This window comes from Embiotoca jacksoni, unplaced genomic scaffold (assembly GCF_022577435.1).
Source record: "Embiotoca jacksoni isolate LCO1_2020_lvr unplaced genomic scaffold, fEmbJac1.0.p SCAF_8, whole genome shotgun sequence".
NCBI lineage: Eukaryota > Metazoa > Chordata > Actinopteri > Embiotocidae > Embiotoca > Embiotoca jacksoni.
The window spans coordinates 15,000,135-15,015,176 of record NW_027185436.1 but is presented as its reverse complement, the minus strand read 5'-3'; the positions used below and the strand labels follow the sequence as shown (position 1 = coordinate 15,015,176).

General features: G+C 41.7%; 1 protein-coding gene across 4 annotated transcripts in view; it reads left to right on the top strand.

Annotated features, from left to right (window-relative positions):
- Positions 1-15,042, top strand: part of rhobtb4 (Rho related BTB domain containing 4) — a 43,561-nt gene that overhangs the window by 3,116 nt on the left and 25,403 nt on the right. The window contains exon 1 of one of the 4 annotated variants that reach the window (XM_069138637.1): positions 14,399-14,765. The exons of the other annotated variants lie outside the window; for them this stretch is intronic. Within the exon in view, the coding sequence (XP_068994738.1) occupies positions 14,737-14,765 (29 nt within the window). The 5' untranslated portion in view covers positions 14,399-14,736. Of the gene's footprint in view, positions 1-14,398; positions 14,766-15,042 lie in introns of those variants that run through there. 4 annotated transcript variants of the gene reach the window in all.

The window sequence follows — 15,042 nt, the reverse complement described above, 5'->3', positions numbered from 1 at the left end:
TGTTTTTTTGACCACCTTTTTTTTTTTTTTTTTAGCTGTTTCTCCGCTATCGTTTCTTCTTGACTGTGATTATGTTACACAGTTCAACACATTAGCATGTGCCAGATTTTCTGTCCTTCTTCCTCCCACTGTCCTCCCCCCCCCCTCCCCCCCACCTCTTTCTCTTACTTCTTCTCCTTGTCCTTTGCAGAAGCACTAGCGCCCCCTGTTGCTGACCAGCTAGGATACTGCTGTGTGTCTTGGCCGTGTACAAACACCAGATTTATTTTCGGTGCCCGTACAGACAAATTTGGACAATTTTAATATAATCTCACTATAAGTATCTAACACGCTTTCCACTTTCTCTGTGGGATTTTTACAACGAGCTTCATGAGATAATTTTGTTTGACTGCACCCAATTTCCCTTTACACTTTTAAAGTTGTAATTCGAATCTCTTTAGTGACACAGTAAGGTACTTTGTAAACATCCAGTTTGCTTGGATTGGGTAAATACAGAATTATATATCTTTAGCACCTGCAGCCTGAATGAGTGACTCCAGTGTGAATGCATAGCTGGGGAATGGAGTCACTCAGAGTCTACAGAGCCAAACAGCGGTTGCTGCAGTTACCGGCCAAAGTGCAGAAGGCAACTTGGTATCTGTGACAACAGCCAAAACCCAAATCTGTTCATCAACCAAACCAACAATGCCCACAAGAGTCTAATATTTAGTTCCCTTTTCTTTATCATTCCTTCTCTGTGAGCATGAAAAAGATGGTGGGGTGTGGAGATGGTCTGACAGAGTTGACATCAGTTTCTCCGCTCTCTGTGTTTTTCTATCAACTGTGGAATTTGAACCATTCTTCCTTTGGGGTGAGGCCCGTCCCTCTGTCTGCCCCTGCTCAGAAGAGTAGGTTGTCTCCAAGGAGGCTGGGAGGGAGTGAGTGAGTGAGTGAGTGAGTGAGAGAGAGAGAGAGTGTGTGTGTGTGTGTGTGTGTGTGTGTGTGTGTGTGTGTGTGTGTGTGTGTGTGTGTGTGTGTGTGTAACTGGGGCTTTCCAGGAGGGTTATACACACCAAACATTCCTGGCTGCTAGATGGCCGAAGAGCCGGCCAAGTCCACACAGCTGGGAGTCATATAAGAAGCAGCGTCTTTGTGTGAGCTGAGCGATATCCCACACACGCGCAAACACGTAAGCACGCACAGACACACACAGACACACACACACACACACACACACACACACACACACACACACACACACACACACACTTTGGGCCCACGCCCACTCCTCAACTGAGTTCAGAATGATGGGGGCAGAGAGATGCGTGATATTTGTACGGGCATGCATTTATGTCTGCGTGTATGTATGCAAAGATGGAGAGTTGTAATTACTGAAGTGATCCTCGAAAAGAGACACTGAGATGCATGAACACATGCACACACACACATTTTTAGACGTCAACTTCGGCATTCACACACAGCAAAAAAAAAAAAAAATCCAACAAAGACTCAGTCACTATACAATCGTGTTTTCTTCTCTTACCAGCATCACATGATGTTTGTCGTTTTAGAAGGAGTAAGTTTTAGAGAGAAAGAACTTGGTGGGGGAGCAAAAGAGAGAAAGAGTGAGAAGAAGTGATTGTGCGGCGGATGGCAACTGTACAGTTTGTTTCTCATTGGCTGCTTCGGTTGTTTTTTAAAACAGGGTGTCAGTGAGCAAAGAATGTGTATGCAAGAGCAGTAAGCAGTGTGAGACAGCTTGAAGAAAGGGTATAGGCCTTATGTGCTGGGAGAAGAGAAGAGAAGAGAAGAGAAGAGAAGAGAAGAGAAGAGAAGAGAAGAGAAGAGAAGAGAAGAGAAGAGAAGAGAAGAGAAAGATTCTCTGAAAATAAAAAAAAGAGCGTATTGAGTGTTGGAGAAGAGAAAGACGGGAGGTGAAAGGAGTGCACATTTTAAGGAAGAGGGACTCGAAGGGGTTTTGGCTGAGCGGAAATCAGAGTAGAGCAGGCTGAGAGAATGAGAAAGAAGCATACAGAAGAGAGAGAGTGCTAGATTGCATCAGACTGTATACAGGATAAATCAGAGGGTAAAACATGTTGCTCGAATCTTTCTTTCACCTCAACCCTTTCCCACTCCCTCTGTTTGTTTTGAATTGAAAAGATGGTGGAGAAACTGAATTTGCAATCCTCCTCTACCCCTCCAGACAATCTGCACAGGGGTGAAGGAAAAGCTTTGCATGCTTCTCCGAAAAGTCAGCTCTTTCAGAAGTGATTCCATATGTAAAACTCCTTTGAACGTCAGTCTGAACTTCCTCTAATGTGGTAATCCGCTGCCCTGTGCCATTAGCACTCCCAGTTTCCACTGTGAGTGAGTGTGATTAGTTTTACAGGCCTTTGCAATTCGTCTAAATTACAGAGAGCAAACAAATCTGCCACTATCAATATGGTTCATTAAACTATGCAAACAACATTAATATAAAATCAAACAGACTGTATGCCGTGACAGTGTTTTTTATACAACCTACATGATTCCATGCATGTAGGAAGTAAAACACACCTTTACAAGGCCAGACATCCCATGTGTGAGGGAATGAGCTGCTTGTGTGGTGAGAGACTTGGATAAGAAGGTGTTGTATCATCAGCAAGGACAGGACAGGGCAGGGCAGGGCAGGGCAGGGCCAGACCAAGCTGGCCAGATGAGATAAGAGAGCCAGTTCATTTCAGAGAAGGTGTCTTTGTCCGGTCGTGGCCGCTCAGATAGCTCCGGGCTGGACTGGGGCCAGGGTCTGACAGCGGGTTGTGTCCCGAGAGCCAGGATGGCTGCACTGATAGGGAGGCATATTACACAACATCACTGTTGACAGAATATGATGAAAGAGTTCTGGGCCAAAGGTTTTACGCAGCAAGAATTATTTCATTTTCGGTGAGATCAGTCCTTTCATCAAGATAATTACAGTGTTGTTTCTTGCTTTGTACAGATGTCGGTTTATGGGCCTGAGATTCAGTGTCTTTTAAGGGGCCCCATCATCACCTGTGGGAAACTGTGCCTGCGCACATGCTCTGCATTTCATGGCTTCAAAATTACAGAGTAGGTCTGGAATAGGTCAGGGTCAGCTAGATTTAGAGCTGAAGAGGAACTTTCTGAGAAAAGGGCTGGTGGACTTAAAACTGACAGCAGCTCTAAAGCAGAGACACACTCTCAAACATCTTAATAACGGGTACAGATTGCTACAGCTTTTTCACTCCATATGTACATATAAGAAATGTGCAGTGAGTGCTTACAGCTTCATGTTTCTCTCTTCGTTTCTCTTTTTCACCAAATCTGTTACTCTATATAACTTGTTATACTCTGTCTATTGTTGTGTGGGAACTTGAATGTGCGTCCAGGAGAGGGTGGCATGTTATGCCACAGACACCAAGTGGGACTGCATGGTTGCTTGGCTGCAGCTCCACTCTATTTATGTTCATGTTTGTGTTGAGTCCACGTATCGTGGTAGTGCGGATGTATCACTGCAACAAATATATCTTCCTGTGCATCTGCGTGTGATTATGCATGCATATTTTTGTACTCTCTGTGTGCAATTTGATCCCTGGGTGTTTCTTTCTTTAGCATCTGCTCCTCGCGTTTGTGGCAGAAAGCCGATCCCCTTGAGTGAATTGGCTCCAAAGTCATATGATTGAGGAAATGCCAACAAAGTATTCAAGTGTGTGTTCTGCAATCACAGATTGCGTTTCAGCCCGCAGGAAGTAGTCTGAGATTCTTTATATGGGCAGTTGTATGTGCGTATTGTGTGGTATGAGCATGGTGGTTTGTCTCCCTGTGTCCCCTACGGGACATCGGAGGCTGACCCACCTCCCTGTATGGGCCCATATGTCTGGTGTCTGTGTTGTTCACAGAGTGGTAATCTCTTTCATTTTCATCTTTCGTTTTTAATGCCCGCAAGTATAGGCTGTCTGTCTTTCTGTTTGTTTTCACATTTTGCCTTTATGTCCGTCCACCTGCCTTCCTTTAATAACCACAATGTGGTTTCATTAACAGAAGTAAAACATCCCCATTAACACCGACAATGGCACCAATTGCTGGGTTTAGGTGACAGAAAGTGAGGCAGAGAAGTGGAGAGTTTGTTCAAAGTTTAATTTTCTTGGTTGTCCACGAAAGATGAGCTGAAAAAAACAAATCTTAAGTACTGTCTACAACTGATTGCTGGTGCTGATGGGACACTTATAAATGTGATGGGGAACAATGATTAGTTACTCTTACAGCATTCCCTACTGTGCCTTCTCCACACCCAAATAGCATCACATTCAAAAATCTTCCAACACACCCAAACTCATTAGCAGTCACACACACACACACACACACACACACACACACACACACACACACACACACACACACACACACACACACACACACACACACACACACAGACTCACACAGAGAAGCACTTGATCTCCAAAACCCACATTTGGAAAGCTCTTTATACTGCATAGACACAAACACACTGACACATGCATACACTCTCTGCCTCCATATGTGTCTCTGTCTCTTCTCTACTTAGAGCCAAAGGCTTTCAACTAATATTCAGTGAGAGAAACGCCCAAGGGTGCCATGCCTGCTAATCAGGGTAAGACCAGTTTCAGTCTCGGCCCAAGCCACTCATGAAACCGCAGGATATTAATCTGCAATTGTTTTTTGCGCTCATGTGGTTGTACATGTCCACAGGTTAAGGCGTTTCCCATCACATCTATTTTAATACACACGCATTGTTGTCTTTGCGGTCGCCCACGTGTTGTTTAATCGAGGGCTGCCCAAGTTTTACAGTCTCATGATGCTGATGCAACCTGACTGACACTGTCTCTCTTTTTCGCTCTCTCGCTCTCTCTCTCTCTCTCTCTCTCTCTCTCTCTCCCACACACACACACACACACACACACACACACACACACACACACACACACACACACACACACACACCAGAATGGATGAATCAGAATATGATAACTGATTGTTTGCCGGAGAGCTCTGTCATCTTCCCCGTCAATGTTTGTCTGACTCCAGTCACTGTGGTTTGGTTCCACATGTAAATCTGAAATTGATTTGCCAACATATTTTGTGGTTTGGTTAGACAATTTTAACCCAGATCTATTTTTAGTCATTGCATACTTCAGGGATCTATGCCTTAGTTTAAACAAATTGAAAGGAGAATGTGATAAAGAAGTCGTGTTGGCGTGCTTTAACAGTACAATGGGAATAAAATTCAGAGTATGCTAGATGATAAAGTATGTAAATGAAAAGATCAATTCAATTCAAGAAAATTTGTGAATTAGTAATGAGTAGGTCATGAAACACTTTCCAAATCAACAGTGATCATCTCAGGACAGACATTTTTGAACTTGTCTTAGTGTCTGGAAATGATTTGTTTCTTTCTCTGTGTCTCCCACTGGAATACATTACTCTCACTTCAGCATAAATATTTAATCAATATCATCATTACCAATACTACTTAAAATCATATGCCACTTAATACCACTGCATTTATCAACAGAGGTCATGTTATGTAGAGATATTGACTTCTGGTGTGCTGTTAAGTTCCATTATGGTTTTCTGTTAAATTGCTGATTCCTTACTTACTCGACACAATGATCAATTGGACGGTGGGACGTAAGGTTTATTTAAATGGGTAAAAGCCATTTAGAACGGTTCAGGATATTTTCAAATTTATTGGTCTGAGTGACCTGCGTTCACAAGTGCTTTGGATTAACTGGAATCAACAATGATGCACCATCCAAAAGAGCTTCCAGCCCCCGGTACCCCTTGCCCATATTTAAATGATAAAAGCCCGTGTGGCCATGCTTCAGCTCGTTGAATGACATGTGGTCACAGTGTGCGGTGATGATTGTATGCTGGTTGTACCGGCAGGCCGCGGCACATCAGTGCGGAAATAACTGAACACCCGTATAGATTTTTCCATCACACTGTTTTAGGATGCCTACTGTGCATAGTGTATCAGCTGTGTGTTTGTGTGTGCATTTACCGTCTTGTTCAATGTAATTCCCGCCATCGGAGATGCATGATGACCTCTGTGTTTGACCTTTTTTTAAAAAATTTGTTTATAGATCCTAATAGTATTGCATTTCATTGCTGTTAGATGGAAATCATATCCCTATATTTGGTGATTTTTGTGATTACAGGCCAGCTGAAGGATTACATGTCTCCTCCACTGCCTGAGAAAATGCTTTGATCAGTCGGTGATTATAAAACCCACTCAAAGCCCTATCGAATAAAATTACAACTGTTTTACTGTTGAGATAAATGCTTTGCTTTGTCTGTGAGATGCAAGGGTTTCACCTCACAACAGGTTTGTGTTTTATTTGTGCAACTGCAATACAATATGAGGAACTCAACAGACCAGCACAAATGGATAAACAACATGCAGGCTATTTGAAGTAAACACAACAAAGAGCCTTCCTGTTATGCTTTGGCTCTCTGTATTGTGGTTTATTTATCTGTCTGTGTCCCAGTCGCTGTGATTTTTGCTTTTTAAACTCCTGTTCTTTCCTTCCCCTCCGCTTTCTCCTAACTATATCTGTATCTGTGAGCTACAGTGTGTTTTAAATAGAGTCATGATAATGGATTAGTCTGATAGCAATATAGACATTATAGATTTAAAAAAAATGTAGCTGAACATATTGAATATTCAGGTCTTTTGTTAATACACAACATATATGATATGTTAAATGTGATTTGAAGACTTTTGACAGCATAAAAACATCTATCAAGGGAAGATATTTTACAGTTAAATAAATAAAATATCAAATATTACAATTACATATATTGCAATTTCATTCCCGCTTCTAGCAACACATAATAATAGATTGAATGATGATTAAAGCAGCACACTGGTGGAGCATTCGGGCTGTAGTTATCAATGCCTGTAGAGCAGCGGTTCTCAACCTTTGAGCACCAAAATACAGTATAAATCTGCAGATGCTTTACAAGATTAGACAAAAAAAACAAAACAAAACAAAACAAAAAAAACATTTGCAATGTTGAATTGTTACTTTTTCAAAGGCTTTCTTCCAATTTTCGCTTTATCCGTTTTGAACCACTCTGAAATGTATTCAAAGAAAACACTGAAAATGAATCACTCTCTTGTTTAATGTGTCCGGTATAACTGATGCATCCCATGATATGAGGGTAGAATTTGCTTCATTTGACGTGATTGCAGGCCAAAATAGACATGTAACCTCTGACATACAGTACTTTGCAGAGTGTGCTGGGTTGATGTACTGACTGTGTGCAGTGTGATCCCGGCGGGGCTGCAGTGCTGCTTTTCTGTGCCAGACTGAAGTCCAGAGGTGTTTGTCTTGGCTTTGCTCTCTGTTTGATCAGGCTGTTTGGAGAATACTGGCTGACCTGTGCTGAGGCCAAATACATCTCTCTCCTCACAACTTTAGCATTTCCTTTTTCCCTCTGCCCCTCCTTGCAATAATTGTCACGGACGTTTGCACCATTTTATTCCATTTAATGTACATTATTTTAAACTTAAACTTAGCAACACCGCTCACACGAGACAATGCATGAAAAAAAGTTCATAACATCATCTTCCTTTTTGTCATAGAGTTCCGAGAGGAGTGGGATTTGTCCTCATTTTCCTTTTCCTGTTTGTTGTCTGAGCTCCAGTCCAAAGTTTACTCTCATACATCCTCACTAGAGTGTAATGGTGGTTGCAGACCTGTGAGGTTCAAAGAGGTTCTGCTATCAAACTATTGCAGAGTATTAAATAAAAACAGCAGTTTGCAATGTATATTGCATTTCTGTTATTCTGTGGCATATTCCTAAAAATATATAATCATAAGGATGTTGTGACTACCAACAAATCATCAGCAAACACCAGCCTTAAGTTAACACCTGACTTTACTCTCAGTCCATTGAAATGAAAAAAAAAAAAAATGCTGTGTAATTTTACACTTGGGTTCCACAGCTATTCTGAAAAAGAAAATGCGTTGTAGAGAAAGAATCTATTTAAGCCAAAGCCAAAGCAGATCGATACTAAGTGAGGTGCCCACACCACACAATGTCACACCACACCACACCACACTAACACGTAACATTTCCTCTTTTATATACAGTGGGATAAAAAAAAAAAAAAAAAAAAAAAAATGCCCCATCCATTTACCCTTTCCTGGCTGTCACCATATTAATAGGCTCCAGGAACTAAATATCCTATCCTTTAAGACACTTTGCATGATAAGCCCGTGCCTGATCCCTTCTGATGGACTTATTAAAAGACATATTAACGGGATAAATGAGTCCGATTTGAAGCTGACACAGTCTATCTGAGAAGTAAGTGATACAAATATAATTCTAGTTGGCATAGAGAACATGTTAAGTCAAGGCATATTATATTAGAAAGGTTCGACACTGTCAAGACCTTAGTTAGTCAGAGTTTCTCCGTCATGTCCCAATGATGGATCTAGTCTCTGTTCTCAAATATATTGCTCAGGCACAGCTTTGGTCTCAGTGTCAAAAGTCACCATGAGGGGAATATACTACATTTGTCACTATTACCATTTAATTTGTACAGTTTTTGCATTGAATTTAATAATAGCCAACACTGGACCACCTGCATTACTCTAAGGGGGCGCTTGACCTATGAGCACCAATCTAATCTTCATTTCCATAATGCCCTCAGACCTGCACAGTCAATGAATCCAATGAAACCACTAGGGCCATAACTGGCTCAGCACTCACTTCCCAAAATGATTAAAGTGGGCTTTCATTTTGCTCGAGCATCATTTGCACCATCTAGTACAAATGTCCTTTTTTTAGTCACTCAACCACTCTGATCTATACAGAATCTCTCCATTTACTGATCATATTGGAGAACCTATAGTGTGACACTTCTATGCTTAGTGCATATAGGTAAGTATGAACTGTGTCAAACAGGAGTCTGCCTCTACTAACAAAAGGGAAACTCTTTAGTTTATAAAGATATGTTTAGGTTCAAATCAGGCTAATTTTCCACCAAAGTGAACTATCACTTTAAGAGTTTAGACCAGCAGTTGAAGAAAGTCTTAATAAGATTAGCCCTGCCACTTGACAGCCACGGCTTAAGAGGCACCTCCACAGACCTGTGTGTCTCTATCCAGCAGAGTATCTGCATGTGTACAGTGCATCCGGAAAGTATTCACAGCACTTAACTTTTTCCACATTTTGTTATGTTACAGCCTCATTCCAAAATGGATTAAATGCATTTTTTCCATCAAAATTCTACACACAATACCCCATAATGATAATGTTAAAAACGTTTTTTCATCCTTGAGATGTTTCTACAACTTGATTGGAGTCCACCTGTGGTAAATTCAGTTGATTGGACATGATTTGGAAAGACACACACCGTCTATATACTGTATTTGTTTGTGTGTGTGTGTGTATGTGACATGGTGAGTGTTTATTTGTATGAGATTTTGTATGCATATCTTCGTCTGTCGATACATGGGGCTTGAGCATAGCAAGACATGCCTGTGCAACCTCAATCCCCTCAAGTCAGAATGCAGGCAGCGTATCACTACTTCCTGGGCATGGAAAATAACATGGGTTTGTCTTTATCACAAGATTTATGCCACTCAAGAATTTAGAGCACCCTCTCAATCCTTCAACGTCTCGAAAGTACATGTCTACCTGGTCTATCTGTGGCCCCTCTCCTGTCTCGGGCTGTGATTTTGGATAAAAGTGGCTTTACGTTACGCGCAAGGACTTTAAAACAACAAGAAATCAATTCAACAAACATAAAGCTATCTGGAAGAGTTTCCCACTTGCATGTCAGAGATGTTTTAACTTGCTTAAGGCCACATCAAGGACACTATACCCTCAGAGAAACCTGGGTAATTTGTTGCTGGTATAGGCCGCTGCTCGGTGGGATAGGCTGCATTTATGGTGGTCTTGGGTGGTTGTACTTGATGCCACATAACTCAAATTTTGTTGTATTGGCGGTGTGATTGCAGCTACTGTCGTTAAGGACAGTGAGGAATATGCAGCGCTGTGTTCTTGTTCACACCAGGGACTGTGTTGTGAAAGCCAGGCACCACACTGTGAAACATTTAAGTTGGCATTAATATTACAATCAGAGGTCTGTGTATTCTCAGGCGGACAGCAGGCAGTTAAACAGAGAAATTCCCATCTCCCCCACAACAACACCCTCAGCGGTGCTACCGTCCTCCTTCACTCATCCCACCCACCCTCCATCCTTCCTCTGCTCTGCTTTCCCCACCTCTATCCGGCTTTTGCCCCCGGACCTTAAGCCACTTTACATTCCCAACATATTCCCCCATCATGGCCCATCATCACCAGCGCAGACTTGAACCGGTCATTTATCAGTAATACAGTCAGTGACACTTATCTGCAGCCAGGGAGTCAGACTCACAAACTGACTGTCATTCCACAATGCTTGTGGCATCTGGGAAATAAAAGCTAATGACAAGTATGTCAAACGGAAGTGTTTTACCTTTTATCGTCTGTTTGGGATGCAGCAGAACTTTCATACTTGTTTAATAGATCATGAATCTTCATCATACCCTCCATATCCGTGTCTCATTTTATGACAGCAGCTTATACCTTGTACCTCCCTCGCATACAATAACATTCAATAAATAGCCCAGTCACTAGCGTCTGACTAATCCACTGTAGCCTTCTACTTCATTGTTGGGTTTCTCCTTTTCTGTCATGAGAACCGTAACATGTCTTCATCAGGCTGTAATGAGGCAACAAGTTGGAGTTTTCCAACTGACTCTTGATAAGACAATCTACTGATAACTTAGCAAGTAAACAATAGCCTTGGTCTCTCTCACTCACACTCTCGCTTGTCTTTCTCTTTCTGTATTTTCTCTCAGGTCTTATCTTCCACTGAATGTTTTTCACTTAAATTCACACTCTGCTAACATGCCCATCACCCATCGCCAAATAGGCCACCTGTTACAAAACACACTATTTAATGCCAGGGTGCCGGCTCTGGCAACACTCAGCCACTGCTCCGTATCAAAGTGTGTGTGTGTGTGTGCGTGAGAGAGAGAGAGAGAGAGAGAGAGAGAGAGAGAGAGAGAGAGAGAGAGAGAGAGAGAGAGAGATTAAGAGTGGGAACGGAAAAGAGATTGACATGTATGAGTTTCTGTCCATCTGCCAGTTTTTCACTGATCATTTAGGAATGCCAGTTTACCACAAGCTCATTTCACTGTAGCTCTCAGTCTTTCTGGTCTTTGACCTCAGAATTTTTCTTCCCTGGAAAAAAAATTAGAATTAATGTATTGCATTTTTTTGCATCCTCCAAAACAAAAATGTGTGCCAAAATCACCCTGCCAAACAAACAAGACAGTGATGTCACACTGCAGATCACCATACGTATGGTGTGTAATGTTGGCTTGTGTGTGTGTGTGTCAGAGCTTAAGGTAGAATTTAATATTTGATATTGTTATCAGTTCCATGGTGATAGAGGACTGTTTGGAAGACCCACTGCAGCTCTGACCTACTTGTGTCAGTGAATGGGCTGCATGTAGGCTGTTTTTGTTGAGTGTGATGCATGTGTGTGTGTTTGTTGGAGCTCGGGACGGTGTGTGTTTAAGGCGAACTCTGTGTGGACACGGAGAGTGTGAGAAGCTGGGTGTTTTGACAGCTTTAGAGCCGTTCCAGTACAGTGTTGGGGCAGGGGGTGAGTGGGGCTGTTGGATATTCAGGTTGAGCTGGAGGGGTGAGAATAGGGTCAGCGATGGGATGGACAGGAGGGGAAGAGATGAGCGCAAGAATCTCCTTCCTTCCACGGCCATTAAAACGATATATGACACCCTCAAGGCATCATCTGAAATGAATCCATCTGAGCACAAACTCCCTTGCACCACAATGTAAACAAGAATGTTACAGAGACACCAGCGAATAAAAATGGAGTATGATTGATTGAAAAATGATGCCATTCCTGAATGTGTGTTGAAAAGTGAATACATGTAAGATGAAAGTACTGCAGAAGCTAAAACCAAGGAAAGAAATAGAAAATAGCCTATAATGTGATAACTCAGCATACACTTGAAAATAAACCTTCAAATATAGTCTAATCTGCTGCTGAATAAAAGAAACATTGCGCTTGAACATTCGTGAACTTGACCAAAATGATTTCATCTAAATAAATGACTTTAAATGCGTCATGTGTGAACCCTTCATTAAAGCCTGAGAAACACTGGATGGCACTGAATATACTGCAGACAAAAACAAGAGTATTTGTCCAAGCAGCAAGACACTCCTTGTTAAATGCCAAAGAATGATCTCAGCTCATTCTCCCAACTTTAATCCTACCAAAGTGTAAAAGCTATGGGAGTAGACTTCCCACACAGTTAATAAAAGAGCGATAAAGCTCGTAAAACAAAGCACAGTCCCTCTTCTTACTACTGTAGCTGAAAAGGCCAGACATCACCTCAGACTGGGCTGCTTGAGAGTTCTCTCACAAGTACACCTCTCCCAACAAAGGGGGGCTACCTCTCAACATTTCTAAGGCCTCTCAGTGCCAGTGGTGTTGAACCCCTGCTTTTCTCCAGCAGCATTCCAGCCCATCTTTCATGCTGTTCCATTCCAGCCATGCCAGCCAGGTCAGGGGGCAGTATTTTCTCAGGGCTTCAAGACAACACTGGACAAGTAGAAATAAAACACACACACACACACACACACACACACACACACACACACACACACACACACACACACACACTAGTTGTGCATTGAACTCCTGTTTTGTTAATTTCGGTGTTGGTGCTGTTTGCATGTTGTGCATGTACGAACATGAAAACACATCTTTGTGAGTCTGCAGTGACAGAAGCACAAGCAATGAATTTATGTTTTTTCACAGCACAATAATGATTCATTAACAAGATCAAGGCATACAAGATGACATCGACAGCTGATTGGCACCAGGACCTGCCACAAAGATGGAAGCTATTGTTGTGGTGGCCTTGAGTGACAGCACTGACTTCATGGAGCAGTGAGAGTTGATGCCTAACCCTTTGTTTCAGAGATCATTACCATATTCTACCAGTAGATGTCTGTCTTCAGTCTTGCACAGTCGTGAAAGAAAGTTAACAGACTGTTCAGGATCCCCACATGGCTAAACAGTGCAAATGTCTCAAATGAACAGTTATTTTTTTTTTTTTTAGACTAGTAGAAAATCCCCATTTACTCTTATATGGGGTTGTTGGTATGGCTGTAATGAGTGGCAGATTGACTCAAGATAAATTCCCTGTCTTCAAGTAATATGTATGGGGTAAAGCTAAATTTGAAATTAAACTTTTCCTGGCAAAAGAGTGAGGTATTTTTACCTCTTGGCGACATGGCAGCATTTTTCTGATACAGCTTAACATTCCAGAAATAAATTCCCAGACATTGAGATCTTAGAAAAATATGAGGGCAAAAGGCTGGGTATTTTCCATGATCCATTCATGATCTGTTTCTGTGCTCCGGTATTGGCTTTAGAAACAAGATAGTTGCTATGTGGTACCTAGTTGCTATGCCTGAACACCCAGAATAACCATCGGAAAAAAACCTCTCCATTGCCTATGAGTAAAAACAACACGATTGCATAATTTCTCTGGATTTTAATTTTGATAGAGGATGACTTAGTTATATAATCAAAAATTGGAAGAGAAATTGGCCTGAATCAGACAGACATTTCACGTTTGCATATTTAATAATTGATTAGTTTTGGAGATTTTTTTCCCCCCCAAAAAACAAGCTCAATCCTTTGTGTCTGAATTATAAATAAGGCGGTGAGAGTCTACAGACAGTATTAAGGTGGATGTTAGTGCTCTACCAATTAAAGGCAGCATGCTTTGCAGGCTGTTTTTAGTTAACAGGATGGAAAGAGCAGTCTGGGGGCGGGGATACTATGGTTTTGCAGGATATGATTGGGTCTCTTGTTCTTATCTCTGACGAGACCTTAAAGTGTTGCTCCTGAGCTTCAACATCAGACACCACAATTATAAATGTAGTTTATTTGGATCGTTTTATTTGCTTTTACTTCGTGAAACTTATGTGAACAAAAGGTATTTCAGGACGGTTCTTATAAAAGTCACACAGCACAGTGAAACTAGGAAGTGAAGAGAAAATGCAAATGAAAGCATTTGAATTTGATATTTTTTACAATGCACAACCCCAATGCTGTTTATTTATCACTTTTAGTTATAATTGTTTTCTTCCATGTTCTCAGGTCTTCTCTGAAATATGTCATTGACAAGTTTTTGGTGCATTGATTAAAGTGAATACAGTCTTAAGAGCGCTCCTCCACTATAAGTGTCACTTTTTCCTACAAAACCTGAAGGCAACACAAGAGGGGTTGGACGACTTATGTCGTGACGCGCAGTCGTAGAGGCGTGACTCTGGTGAAATCAGCTGGGAGAAACAACAACAGAAAGAGGGGTGGCTCAGACGAGAACAATCTTTCGTCCAGATATGTTTAGAATTCATTCCAAAAAGTGTCCGTATAAAAATAAAACATGATCACATCAGACCTGCAGCAGCGAGCTGGTACTTGTTGAGCTGTCTGAGGCGCTGGACTAAGGAAGCAACGAGGGGAAGTAAGAGGAGGAGGATGTGACAGGGCAGAGGTCCTGTCTGCAGTTATATGTGTTTTTTGACAAACAACAGGGCCACCGCGATCACATCTACTTTCTCCGCGCGCCTTTGTCCGGTTTGAGTGACCGGCTGAACTAGCAGCAGAGTGGCATGTGGGTCAATTCCGGAACCGTCGGAAGGTAGGGACCCCTCCTGCACCAATACTGAGTCACATGCTCTTGCGATTCTTCTTGTGCACAAAGCAATCCACACACCGGTTGTATTATTCTTGCTAAATTCATGACCAGCTGTATTCTGTTTATATCCGCTGACCTTATTATACATAAGTTTTGTTTTGTTTTTGTATCTCCTCGTATATCTCTCTAATATCGGTATATTTCAACCGCATCCAATGATTATTTTAGCAACAGAAGATGAATCTTATTGTTGAAAATTCACACGTGCTGCAATGACTGC